General features: G+C 37.5%; 2 protein-coding genes across 2 annotated transcripts; both read right to left on the bottom strand.

Moving 5' to 3' along the window:
- Positions 1–6,286: 6,286 nt before the first annotated feature.
- Positions 6,287–7,474, bottom strand: nmbb (neuromedin Bb). Its single transcript, XM_085280347.1, has 3 exons — positions 7,084–7,474; positions 6,669–6,856; positions 6,287–6,573 (listed from the first exon to the last, which is right to left on the bottom strand). The coding sequence occupies exons 1-3, from the start codon at positions 7,238–7,240 to the stop codon at positions 6,520–6,522; spliced, it is 399 nt and encodes a 132-aa protein (XP_085136473.1). The 5' UTR covers positions 7,241–7,474; the 3' UTR covers positions 6,287–6,519.
- A 1,817-nt stretch (positions 7,475–9,291) lies between these two features.
- Positions 9,292–14,082, bottom strand: sec11a (SEC11 homolog A, signal peptidase complex subunit). The gene is made up of 6 exons (XM_085266233.1): positions 13,904–14,082; positions 13,360–13,469; positions 12,255–12,404; positions 11,806–11,925; positions 9,812–9,869; positions 9,292–9,723 (listed from the first exon to the last, which is right to left on the bottom strand). The coding sequence occupies exons 1-6, from the start codon at positions 13,952–13,954 to the stop codon at positions 9,673–9,675; spliced, it is 540 nt and encodes a 179-aa protein (XP_085122359.1). The 5' UTR covers positions 13,955–14,082; the 3' UTR covers positions 9,292–9,672.

Raw genomic sequence — 14,082 nt, 5'->3', positions numbered from 1 at the left:
CTTTTTAGAGATGGAACTGCAGAAAAACCTAAAACCTTGACATGATTATGAATAATAGAATTATGGACGTTTCTCCGTTTTTGTGGATTAGCCTTTCCATAACTAACGTCAACTACTGTCCTACTTTGGTAAGATTGAAATTAATGTCTTTGACTGTCTTTAGTAGGTGTCTCCTGTGAGAAAGTTAGAACACCGTCCAACTGTCTGAAGATGCAGTCTTTAGCCTAACTGGTTGTTACTGACTCAGCGATGCTCGCAGACATTTACGCACTGTGTTGTGACCTGATTGTGACAGAACAGTGACGTTGTTATTGGTAGTTTGAAGGGTACGGTGTTGGGGGTGGTGCATGTTAAAAGTTTTGAGAAGCACTGGTTAGACATGTTAATTTTTTTTGGTGTAACATATTGGCAACATTAACACATTAATTTGCTAAAGGAAAAATAGGCAGTTCCCAATTGCCTGTGAAAACGACCATTCTGCCCTGTTCTTGTAATGACCACAGTCAGTCTTATTCGTTCTCATACATTTTGGTCTATTTATTTACTAATTTCAGCAAGCATAATGTCTAGGAAAGAGAGGCTGAGAAAGGAGAAAATAAAAGTCAAATTGCATTTAACCTGTGCGATTTTTTTATTATACAAAGAAAAGGTTTTCCACATATGCAAAAAGTGCCCTTTTTTCCCCCTGGAGCACTTGCCCCCCAAAATGTCTGTGCACGCCACTGGTGCTACTCCTATTTTACTGCAGCTTTCCAATATTGTAGGCAGGAGGTTTCTGAGAAACATAAACTGGCATGAATAGACTAATGCATGTATGTATTTTTTAATTTTATTTAATGTCTTATTATCTTGATGACTGCACTCATTAAATAGTTTTTCCTTATCTATGTCCTTTGAGTTTGTTAACAAAGCTAGCAAAGTAAAATAGCTTCATGGTGTCAAGCTCAACCCTGTCTTTAAACCTTAAACCTTATCACTTAACTCATTAATGACTGAAAACTTTGGGAGTCTTTTTTTAAAGCATGTTAACACCGATATACAATGAAACTACCTAACATGAACTGAGACTGAATGCCTTGTTTTTTTATTTTGACCTATCAGATTATATTATAAAACTCAAGTGTGAACAGATTAACATTTGGTATTTTGCTGTTTGTAATCTCATAAATATACAGCTTAGACAATAGCAAACACACTGAAACTTCCTAAAATCAAAAACACTTAAGTGGGTGAAACTGAAATGGTCACAACTAGTATTTAAGCATCATTATAGACCAGAATTTGTCCTTTAAAACTCATGTTGAAAAGCTTGTGTCCAAACTGAACTTTTGCAAACGAAACTGAAATTGAAAATTAAGTTTATTTTATACAAATAAATACATTCCTCCAGGTGAGGAATTTTTATTAGATTATGATGATCTCGTTATAAATGCACCTGGCCTAGCACCTGTACCTAAAGAGGTTAGATAATGTCTACCATTGTGCTTTACATGTTATTACTGGTTGATGAAATTGTGTGTGCTGCTGTCCGCAGACTTCCCTTTGGTTGTTTTTTCATATATAAATCTCAGCTTGGGCTCTTTCCTTCTTATTTGTCTGTTTTTATGTGTAAAACCTGCTGCCAGTATGCCCTATCCTCTCATAATATTTTACAAGTGTTTATCTCTAGAGTCAGAATGGAATTAGAAAAAATGCTTTTAGATACCCTGCACTGTTTCCTTGAATAATCTACACAAGGACCTAAAATTGTCAGAACTGGTTATGATGTGGGAGTAGTAGTAGTAGTAGAGAATAGTTCTCTTGTGACTGTTTTTGATCCAAGTATTGTAACAATCTGCTGTTGCATATGATTCAGGTTCAACTGTGTTCACTCGCCTGTATCAAATGTCAGTTTTATATGTTTATTTACTTACATATAGACTCCCATAAAGACAAATATTGATTTACGTGTTTTTCGTTTTATTTTTTATACTTTCATCAGCACCTTCCTTTGAAGCTCTTAAAAATCCAACAGGGAAATTCCACACTGAGATGTCAGTGATGTGTAATGAGTGGTTTTATGCCAGAGGGTGGCAGTGTATCATTGCTAGTTTTACAAAGGCACACAAATTGTGAGACAGAGATTTATCAAGAATGAGCAGTTGGCAAGAACAGCCTACAACCATATAATAATCTGTTTTTCAACTCCATGAATTTTTTAGGTGTTCAGTATCAGGCTTGAATAAATAATAACAAGCACAGCGTGCCCACACAGTCCCCTGGCAAAAATAAACAAATGTAAGAAATACATGTCACCTATGAGGCTCGCATGTTTCTTAAGAGTGCAGGATGGATTACACAGGAGAAAATTAGATGCAACACTCTATCAGTAATGACCTAAAGTGGTGCCCAAAGCCATGGCTTTATTGCAAGAACACTGGATAAATTCGTCTCTGTGAGCTTTTGGTGTTCAAACTAACAACAATGGAATTTACAAATTTCACTAGCAGAGATTGCCTGTTTTGACACAACATATATTCACTATGTGAATTATGCATCAGGTTTGCCTGTGGCAATCACTTAATTCATGATTAAAATAGCACAATATAAAATATAAAAAGAAAAGAAAAGACAAAAAATGGAATACCAAATGTTCCAATGGCAGAGGCATACATAACTGTAACTTTGGGCCATATTCTTAAAACTAATTACCCCTCAGTAAAATCATGAAATTCTATATTTTTATCTATGTATGTGCAAATTTTATTTATGGGCAGCACGGTGGCACATTGGTTAGCACTCAGGACCTCACGGCAAGAAGGTCCTGTGTTCAATTCCGCCACCAGGCTAAGGTCTTTCTGCTTGGAGCTTGCGTGTTCCCCCGTGTTGGTGTGGGTTTTCTCCGGGTACTCCAGCTTCCTCCCACAGTCCAAAGACATACAGTTAGTGGGGTTAGATTAATTGGTAACTCTAAATTGCCCATAGGGGTGAATGTGAGTGCAAATGGTTGTCTGTCTCTATGTCTTAGCCCTGCGACAGACTGGCGACCTGTCCAGGGTGTACCCTGCCTCTCGCCCTAAAACAGCTAGGATAGGCTCCAGCCACCCTGTGACCCTGAAAATGATAAGTGGAAGAGAAGGGGAGGTACACATTTAAAAACAGGACCACACTGGGACTTGAAATTGACTTGAGATGCAGACTGAGTTGCTTAGTGAGGATGTTTTTTTGGACAAAGCTTTAATAACAGAATGATTTCATAGTTTTGCATTATTAGGTTCGGTTTAAGTAATTTCCTGTTTTATTCAGTAATGACTGGTCCTTGTGCATTTCTATTGTTTGCACTTCCTCTAGATGTTAATTTTCCCTCCTTGGTATTTCGATGTGGTCAAGTAGTCAAATTTGCTCCAGTGTGAAATGTCCAAGAAGTATGTATGTGGCAGTCATAACACAATCTGGTCAAAATCTCTAACTACTAAGGAAAGGTGCTTCCTTTAGCATAAGATATACTGGACCATTCTATATGAAAGAAAAAGAGATAAGGTCAGAACTCATAAATATAAAATAATCAACAAAAATAACAAGTGATGGACCACTCTTGTTCTTCTTCTTGTTTCAGTTGGTCCCTTTAGCATCGCCACAGCAGATCTGTCAACATATCGATATCCCTAGCATCCTCTTCTGTCACACCAATGCTCTTGATGTCCTTGTTTGCTACATCCATACACCTTTTCTGTGTTCTTCCTCTTGTCTTCCTGCCTGGCAGCTGCATTTTCAACACTCTTTGCCAGTATATCCACCATACCTCCTCTGCACATCTCAAAAATGCTCAACTTGACCTGTTCCTGACAGTGTGTTTTCCATTTGATGCCATAAACTTGTGACACAGTTCACATTATCTCCAAGAAAGTTCTGGCCTACTCCTACTGATACATCTCTGAATCTTTCTGACACAAGCTTTTTCTGACACGTTGGCTCAGAGATCCTTCTCTATCACTCTCTAGTTCTATCCCATCTATAATCAGCATTCTTTCCTCAGTTAAATGAGCAATGGAACAAGTGCAAAGTAAACAGAGAATAGAGGAACAGTGTTTCTCACTTTCCTAGTAGTAAGTAAGCACATGCTCAGATTTTATTAAAACATCACCTTTCTCAAGAGTTAAACATGCAACATGTTTGGACTTTACTAATTATTTTACCACTACATCAAACTGCAACAGTCACTTGCCTCACATTTAAAATAAATAAATAAATAAGAAAAATACCAAAATTCTCATAAAAATCAAATGCTTGTACATTTTGCATATCTATGTGATGACTGCAAAGTTCCAGGACACATGTTCGCACTTTTAAACAAAATAAAAATGAAAAGAAAAGAAAAAGGAACGAGAATGTTTTTTTTATCGATTTTCCTTTTGTCATTTTTAAAAGCATGTTTTAGTGCTTTTCATTCTCCTTTAAATTATTGTGCAGGCTTATTTTCCTGTAAAAATTGTGGCCAATTTTCTAGCCTACTAACCTAGTTGGACACAGCATCCTGCACCTGAACATTCCAGGATCTAAAAGCTGTTGTTTACTGGACAAAGACTTAATTATAAATGTGTGTGCTCCAGATTCTAATGTGAAATACAAAAATCAGAAGTTACAAACTTAAGGGTCAATTTTGATAACCCAGTTTCTAACAAAAATAGACAAAATGTTAACAGCCTACAGCAGTCTAGAATTTACCACTCAATAGAATATGGCACAGTTACAATTGTAGCCAGGTAACAACAGTTTGTTATTTGCAGTACTGTGATTTGTGGTTGAATTGTGCATGTCAGTGGGACTCCCACACTACTAAGAAGCAGACACATCTCCACATGTAACTTTAGCAAGGAAGGAGCTCTATCCAGAAGTAAAGTAAATCATTTTCAACTCCTCTTTATCTATAGTGACCCTTCCCTGGAGTTGATTGTAAATGAAAATGTATTAGAATTAATTATTCATTCATCTGTTTATTGGAATAGCATTTCAGCAGTTTCTGAAATACTCAGACCACCCTGCCCAGCATCAACAATCACGCTATATTCAAAATCACTTCGATTTCCTTGTGTTTGGCTAAACACTCGTTACTCTTTTTTTAATGAAGAGAAAGAGAATTGATTAACTGCAAAATAATTCAATGTTGATTTGGTGTCATGAAAAGTAGGTTTTGAAAGCGTGAGCAAAAGTTTTGAGGATTATGATTTTCTGATCAGCACTAGACACGAAGCAGCCATTGAGACAGAGAATCATTTGGTTGTAGGCATTTTCATGAATTACATGTTTATCTGAGTTTGGCACTAGTTCTTTTTTCGTGTAACAAACTCAGTGAGCCAAGTGCCCAACAAAAGAAAATTATGGATTTTTCTTTTTCAAGAAAGCTTCCCACTTTGCACAGGGCTCAAAATAGTTATAATATCTGGTTCTTACCCATCTTCAAATGTACATATTCAGCAGAAACTGGCAATAACTATCATGGATACAGAATTATGTTTTTTATGTTATGTTTTTGCATGACTATAATTTTAAAAGTTTTGAACAAATGGTGTATCATAGGTAATAGGGTTCATATCGTACTGATATCAAGATAACAGTTCTTGACCCTCTCAAAAACACTGCCGGAAAGGTGTATTAGAGCTTATAAAGACTTCCTCTACTCACACCTCTCACCACGTTGGATTTGATGCACAATCCACACCTTGAAATGACACAAAGCAGACAAGGCATTGTGGGAGAGAAATTGAAATAGCCTATCCATTTCAAATACAACAGAATAGCTCAAGGCAAAGAAGTTGCATGGGCCATCTCACTGCGCTCGACCAATATTGATCGAGAGAACAGATCATCCCTTTATGCAAAGGACAAAAAAAGTACAAAGATTATATTGATTTCATGTCGAAATATTCAGGAAACTAAGAAGTGTGATTTATGTAAGCTTCCTACATTTATATTTATATAAGTGTTATTTTTATAAGGGAAAAAAAGGTTGACGCAAATGTTAATGAAAGGTGTATAAATAAGACCTTTATCCATATCTGTAATACTGTGTTTTAGGCCACAAGTGTTACCAAAGTATGAATTCAACTCATCTCAATGAAAGGTGCCCAGACATTATAGCATTATCAACCTGCATCTTTTCTGTGTTGCTCATTCTTGTGCAAGTGGACACCAGCGGTGTATATATAATAAAATCAGTGTTTAGGCTCACTAATGAATTGTTTGGGAGGGGCTTTTGCAATCAGAAAGAACAAATCGATCTATAATTTATCACACATCAAAGTCAAAGCAGTGCAAATCATTATTTTATTTAATACAAATAACTAAACAAATGACAAGAACATGTAAAATAGATCCATCAAAATAATTGGAAAAAAAGATGTATTGCAAATGAGCAAGCCAGTTACAGTAAATTACAATCATGATGAGCATGAGACTGTACACGATTCTTATTTATTTTAACTCATAAGCCCAGGTGACCTTCGATCCATGTTAATGCGTGCCAGGTTTGTATCCTTTACATCACTTTCTGGTTCGGATGTAGTTCTCTAAAATCTTCATCAACAAGTCCGCCTCCTGAAAGAGAGAGCATGACATTGCGAGTTAGTATATTATAACACAGAAACAGCCTTTTGACATCTTATATCAAAAACGTGGGAAAGTTTTCTCGCCTGATTTTTCGAACGACTTTCTTGTGTATCCATCTGCGCTTGCAGCGCCACCCGCAGAAACTCTTGGAAAAGCTCCCCGAGCGCACTCTGCTCTGCAGGAAGGGTGACTTCCAGCGCATCGGCACCTTGGTCCTCATTTGAAGGCAGCATAGGAGTATCCACGACACTCTTCTTGCCCATGAAATGTCCTTCCAAATCGAAGAAACACCCATTAATTATTGCTTAAACTAAGCAAAAATTGGAAGACATAAGACATAATAACTTTTCAAAAAAACATAACACAATAAAAATGTTTTTTAAAAAAAGAAAAGAAAAAGAAGGAAACATGCTATCTATTAAAATACATACAAAGATGAGATGGAACCCAACATAAATACGACCCATGTGTCTACAGTGTAACTTCAGATATTCTTACCTGTAGCCCAAAGATTGCCTCTTGGATGCACTTTGATTTTTGCAACTTTATTTCTGAGCTCAGTCAGGTCGAAACTCACTGCAGCGGTGAAAGAAAATAAAACAAGATATGTAAACAAGCCACACTGGCAGACATTATTCAGTGTAAACCCTCTCATTTCAGCGTGTCAACTAGTGAAGTGTCCTCCAGCGCGCAAATTTCCAAGTGTCTCCTGTTGGTTGTAGATTGCTCCGATGTATCCAGCTTTTATAGGCTCTCCCGACCGGGGTGGGCTCTTTGTATGATGCGTATATTTTTCAGTCAGCTTGCTGCATAAATTGAAATGAAGACAGTTGAGTCATTCTCAAGGTTTTGTTGGTCTGCGCGTCGGGCTGTGCGTATTTCACGCGCCACGCGGTTATTCTTACTCAGAGCAGACAGGAACCTTTGCTGAAAAACACTCCTCTGACCAAGCTATGAACAGCAACATACCGGTACACATATGTGTGTTTATTAACTGAAATAAAATTCTGTATTTGGAATTGTTTTCAGAAGTTCCGGAAAATGGAAAAGGTATATGCGTGGATGCATATGGCATTTCTTTTAAGAGAATTCAATCAAATGCGTCATCATGACCTTTTAGTTTATTTTTAATCTGTATGATTCTATATAGCATCGCAGTAGACTATATTTTAACTATTAGTATAAAAGTGTCATAGGTGAGCAAAAACTAATGATTTTTTAAATGTTGTGCACTGTTGGTGCAAATTGCTGGTTAGAGCCACAAAATTACACAGGGGGTAGCTAATGCTTTCCTCTCCAGCATAATCACACATATAATCATTTCCTGCTAAGGTCCCTACACCCCTTCTCTCTCCCATGGCCATGCCTAGCCCCTTACAATGAGCAACATGACATTTGGCCAGTTGCAACATGCCACTGTGATCACCGTCAGTTCTCCGTGGACAAGAGAACCTGCTGATTCTCACTGCTAATTTAGAGCTGAAAAGACAGATGGCCTCTCTGTCACTTCAGGGTGCTAAAGTTACAAGTATAGTGAAAGAGCTGCAGTTTTAAATCTTGCTCTTTTATAACCTTTCACATTAGCACACAATCTTGTGATTTCATAAATTGTGCACAGCTGAATGTCAGTTTAATTAGGAAACCACCTCACCATCAAGACAAACCTATGTTCACAGATTAAATGGTAAGAGACAGCCACGGCTGCCTTACGATATGTGGACATCAGCATCTAAGGGTCAAAATAATAGATTTAGACACGAAAGTCTACAATTAACTTCATGGATTGACTAATGCTTGGGGTTACTTGGATTTGCTTTGTTCATTGAAGGCCAAACCAAAATTAATTAACAAAGCATGGTTCAAAAATCAGGGTTTGAGAAAATACTTCTTTAACACTTCATAACTCATATGAAAGTTTAGTGTCTGAAGTCAAGACTGCATCATATTTATGAAATATTGGTTTATAAATATACATGGCTTCAAATGGAAGTGGCAATCCACACCTAACAAGGTCGTCTCTCAGGTCAAAGGAAAACTGCAAATGCAATCAATTTCAATCCGAGTTCAGGTGCCTTAACACAATTTCAAGTGGATCCATAGTAAAATTATAGTTTACACCTCCCACTATATGATTACATATTAAAGCTGGATATCCAAGATTTGATTGCAAGTGTGTTGATGTCATCAACAACCATTTCTGCAGTCATTAAAGCTCAGCCCATAGAAATAAAACACTGGACCCCACTCCACTGACCTTTAAATAGAAATTTACCAAACAAGCCATTACACCATTTAATTTGCAACAAAATGTGCGAGCAGCAAATTATCTCTGGCACAGCCCCAGTTTCTCTCTCTCACACACACACAAGAATCAGATGGTGAATTTATGGGGGGTGGGGACACACAAACAAACCCCAAAACCAGAAAGAACTAATTATTTACCATCAAAACTCTTAACTTTCTTTACCAATTCCACATGAAGAAATACATGAATTCTATAGCATTACTAACAATGCTTGAAAACTTTAATGACAACCAGCAACAGAAATACAAAAACTCATTTTTCAAATATTTGAAGAACTCCAAACAAATAGCAAATAAACTGTATAATTTCTTTTTTACGAGAAGGTATAAGATGTTTGACACTGATTTCAACAGGCAGAGGAAAAAAGAAATCACAGAGACACAGAGTAAAATAATTCATAGTGGATGGTAACCAGATTTCATATTTAATTTTCATTCATATTCAGTTGTCATAAAATACTTCACATATTGGTCACATAAGACAATGAATTTAACAGGAAAGAAACGACTGAATTAGTCATTAAGAACGCCGTTTCACTTTCCAAAGATTACAAATAAAGAGCGACTACATGCTAGTTTTAGCCTAATTCCCTCACAAAAATATTTTTAAAGCTTGGATATTTCAAATGTAAACACCCTATCCACATTTCTACAAAATGTTCAAACAAATGGTACAAAAAGCCAGTTGGGTTTGACAAAGTCTAACTTAATTCTGTTCTGAAAGGCATGACTGAGGTTTCCTGGACGTAGTTTATCCTTCTCAAGTGCTGAAGCTTGGGCACCTCACTCCCGATGGACCAACACAAATAGACCCAGCAAGAAGAGCACAGCGTACTGCAGAATTATAGCAGAGGAAGAAGAAATCAGAACACATTCTACATTTTTAAGCCTAAAAACCAGAGATTGTTTGCAGCCAACATACTTTAAACTTGGGGTAATCATTCATGAGGATGGTGACAATTCCGATGTATGGCACAAACCTGGAAATGATTAAAAAGAAAATGCTGTTAAATGTTATTGACACATACTGTAACACAATGTAATCCACATAAACAAAACGTCTAAAACTTCCTTCAATGAATTTTAGAATGAGCAAGTATGAATGTTACACTGGATTTAAAATGCTGTTTTAAGCACTTACATTTACTTGTTGTAGCTATTAAGTGCATAAGCTTCAAAGTCAACAGAATAAACTTCTATATTCAAGCGAGTGGCCTGTTATTCAGTATCGAGACCAACCTAACATTAAAGCTTCCTTAGATGCATTTGTTTTTTAAACCTACATGGACTGTTTTCCTGCTTGTACTGTTCTGGACCACTCGCTATGTAGTATGTGTGTGTAAACTATTCATATTGTTCTTCTGGCTAGATTTAGATAAGGAAATGTGTTAATTAGCTGTCACACAACAGTTTCCTTTTGGATCTTGGCTTTAACCTGGTTCACAAACAACACCTAAAACTTTTCATTCGTTTCCATGTCCAGCAAGAAGTTTTTCAATATTCCAGGATAAGCAGAAAAAAATGTAGCTTCACAATGGGACTTCACCAACCAATAGTGGCTGTTATATTAGTTACATATATTTATAAATATACAGTCCAAGTGTGGAACACCCAATCATCGCAATATAACACAAAGTTGGTGAAAAGCAAACGATACTGATGTCATATGAAGCATAAACCCTTGTGAATTCATTTATCCTGCTTTGATCCAAATGAAAGTGACAACAGTTGCACTCGAGAGCCAATAACAAAGCAGGCCACAAAAACATTTAAAGGTTATGGCCACAGTACATTGCTTTCTCCTTATGGTGTTTTTATGCTCGCCGTGCACCCCCATCATGGGTAGTCACATGCCGATTTTGATCTCACATCACAATGCCTGTGGCACTTTTGCCAAACATGCACCTCGATTTTGTAACCTGGCACATTGTGCCACAGCCGCTGCAGCAGGATTTAGACAACAAGTCTATCATAGTGTTGATTTCCACTGCTACTTTAATTGATATTCCACTACAGAAGCTCAGAGATGCACAGATATACAGAGGGAGATGTTGATTTTGTTGATAAAATGCTGTGCAAGTGTTTCCTTCCAGTTTTGACTTCCTCTCTTCCTATATCAGCGCTTATGTGGCGCTATTGTCTGAGGGGCAACACCTATCATTCAGGGTAATACTGCAACAGCTTCCCGTGCCTTAATGGCAGGCATAAATAAAAGCAACTGTGTGACAATATCGCAGCAGCAAGCAAAGCAACCACTGCGAAGAGTATATCTTAATACCTTATCCATCGAGGCTGATTTCTTTCTAGTTCTGATTTTTTGCTTGTGTCCTTCTCACTACTGGTAGCATAAGATGGTACACGCAGCATCTTTGGGCTGTACAGGTAAACCATCTCTTAGCACATCCATATACATACCATGCAGGAGCAAAAACCTTACAAGAAGGTTTACTGTGTCTTCAACTACAGTCGCAAGCATTATGTAACTTCAATCGAATTCTCTAAGAATATGGCTTCCCAGGCTATCGCTGAGCCTCCAGAACTGGTCATGCTAGATGATGTTGCAGAGAGTATAACATCACCACAACTCTGGACTCTTTCACATCTACACATGTTTATTTTGAACCTGCTCTCACCTGTGACAAGACTAGAGCATCAGTCGACATAGCGTTTTCAGTGGGAGAAATGTGAAATGAAAAGTCATTGTGCAATGTATTGTTTCTAAAGTTGGGGAACCTGCAGTCAACTGAGGCTGAAAAAGTCACTTGGATGAGTGACGAAAAGTTTCTCCCACTGAAAACGCTACGTCCAGATGAACAGAATCAACCTTTTGGGATACATTTTATTGGAGTTATCTGTATCAAATATGTTTTAGGACATCTGTCCTCCTATGCATTTTTTCCCAACCAAAATACTTACCCCCTAGCTCGTCCCACCACATCTTTTTTCTCCAGCCAGTGTTGACCCTGCTTGTACAGCCCTCTGTCATCAACTGCGTTGTTGTCCCCTTTGGTCAAGAACTTAATGTCTCCATTTTCCCTGTGAACAAAGTATCAGCATGATTTTCAGACCGCAGCGTCACTAAATACCCATTTCAATACTGTGTAAGGATGAGGATTCATGTGTGTAATATAACAGAGGCTTCCTAGAACATTAAATACAAAACTGGTGACAAATCAAAGGAAATCCAACAAAGTGCAGCAAGGTGTTAGATCACAACATGCTACATTAATAGCTTAACTTTCTGCTGCTCTTGAGTGCCCCATCCTTTTCACCACATCAGTCAAAATATAATAAAATTCCGGTTTAACAGATGGGAATGGGAATCCAACCTAACAAAACAACACTCATAAAATACACATTCATACTTTTCATGAATCTTTAGTACTCTGTGTACTATTGGGATCTCTCTGCCTTCTATCCTGAAGACAACAATCTCTCCAACTCTGATTGGATCCTCTACCCGGTTGGTCAGAAACAAGAGGTCTCCTCTGTGGAAAGCTGGCTCCATACTTCCACTGAAATACAAAAGATGCCCACATTAGTAAAGCTGGCAACATTTAATTTTTTTAAGTTTGGAATAAGCATTAATGCCTACTTTAAAAATGACAGTTTTATGCTGCATAGCTTATATAAGGTTAAAAATAAATCAAGACACTAGCTAAGAAATTTTTAATTGGGTTATAAAACAAGTTTACCTATGCCAATATGAATCTTACTTACACAGGGTCATAAAGTAATCTGAATCACAGTCATTACCAGCTTTGGCAAATAATGGCGTACATAAAGTGGTAAACATGCCCCTCGCTCAGTCTTGAAACCTGTTGCTGCTATCAGATGTAAGTAAACAGTTAAAATTCTAACTTTCAGCATCTTGATTTTCACTTAAATATACGCTTTACATGATTTGCAAATCATCACATCCTGTTTGAAATTAACAGTTTACACAGCTTCACAACAATGAAACAGTTCATTTAATTCATAAAGAGTATGTTGTCAACCCCCAAAACTATACAAAACGCCATATAAGAAAGAGCTAATAAAAGTATACAGGAAAACTGAGCTTTGCATCCTAATAGGATAAGGCAGTGTTGAGTGTACAGTAAAGCATGGAGAGAGTGAGGGGGGAATGACACATGGTGCATCTGAACTCAGTCTGCTGCACATTCTTGGACAACCATGTGAGCTCAAACGCATTAAAATGTAAAGAAGAAATGTGCCTTTTGAAGGATGTGTACAACTCTCCTAATATGTACTTCAAAAATCATAACGTTACCCACTTCTAAGGTATAAAGCTTAATATCCTTGGAGAATATCATTGTTTTTTTATCTGCAAGAAAGTCCAATCACCACCATATGGAACATGGTTCTTTACTACACAGAGGAATTTCCTCCAGTTTACACAAACATAAATTATCAGCAGATATTAAAAAGGGACAAGATTTAAAGTAACAACAAAAACACCGAACTCACCTGAGAACAACAACAATAGGACTCTCACTGCCAGTGACAACCATGAGTCCCTTCCAGATCATCAGCGCAGAGGAAACAATCATACCAAAATTCAGCACCTGATAGTAGAGCTGCAAACAAAACGAGGGAAAAAAACGAGTTATTTCAAAATACAAGTCTGCATGCTTAACAAGTATAAACTAGCCCAACTTACTGAACACGGCAACATTGCTGTGCGTTTGTGAATTCAGTGGTGATTCATTTTTAGCACATTCGGCATTTGACTTTTGCTAGCGGTGCTATGACAGTAATGTTAAACCAGGAAACCAGCTAGCTACACCAAAGTCATCTATTTTTATTTTATTTTTTACACGTGGTTAAAATAGGCCCTTCGTAATGCATTAGAGAGGACGAGCTTTAAAATATAAATGCGCATGAAACAAAACACTTTTGATGGCGCAGAGAGGTTGCAACGGTAAAAACGGGGTCGGCGGCTAGTCATCATTAGCTATGAGCTCACTTGCCATACAAAGAGGTGGCCGTGAACTAACGGTCTGGTACCTACCTGCCGCTTATTCATGCGACGAACATCGTCGAGAAAGTCTAACGATAACATCTTTGCAAAACTAGGGTGTAGAAAAAGTCCTAAATCACATTAAAACGTTTACAGTGACGACCATATGGATGCACGGTCGGGCAGTAAAACTTGCATCCGAAACTTCCGGGTGCGCTCCACCGGAAGTC

The sequence above is a fragment of the Mchenga conophoros genome, linkage group LG1 (assembly GCF_057382185.1).
Source record: "Mchenga conophoros isolate Kocher_MC1m ecotype Shallow Benthic linkage group LG1, M_conophoros_male_GT1.1, whole genome shotgun sequence".
Lineage (NCBI taxonomy): Eukaryota > Metazoa > Chordata > Actinopteri > Cichliformes > Cichlidae > Mchenga > Mchenga conophoros.
This window is presented reverse-complemented; position numbering and strand designations above follow the sequence as displayed.

What these genes read in the sequence shown, in the direction of transcription:
- nmbb (XM_085280347.1), bottom strand. Translation starts at nt 7,240, where the DNA reads ATGAGAGGGTTTACACTGAATAATGTCTGCCAGTGTGGCTTGTTTACA. An exon ending in AGGCAATCTTTGGGCTACAG is followed by an intron (nt 6,857 to 7,083) that starts GTAAGAATATCT and finishes TCGATTTGGAAG; the next exon opens with GACATTTCATGGGCAAGAAG. An exon ending in AAAGTCGTTCGAAAAATCAG is followed by an intron (nt 6,574 to 6,668) that starts GCGAGAAAACTT and finishes TCTCTCTTTCAG; the next exon opens with GAGGCGGACTTGTTGATGAA.
- sec11a (XM_085266233.1), bottom strand. Translation starts at nt 13,954, where the DNA reads ATGTTATCGTTAGACTTTCTCGACGATGTTCGTCGCATGAATAAGCGG. An exon ending in GTCGCATGAATAAGCGGCAG is followed by an intron (nt 13,470 to 13,903) that starts GTAGGTACCAGA and finishes TTTTGTTTGCAG; the next exon opens with CTCTACTATCAGGTGCTGAA. An exon ending in CCTATTGTTGTTGTTCTCAG is followed by an intron (nt 12,405 to 13,359) that starts GTGAGTTCGGTG and finishes TTTGTATTTCAG; the next exon opens with TGGAAGTATGGAGCCAGCTT.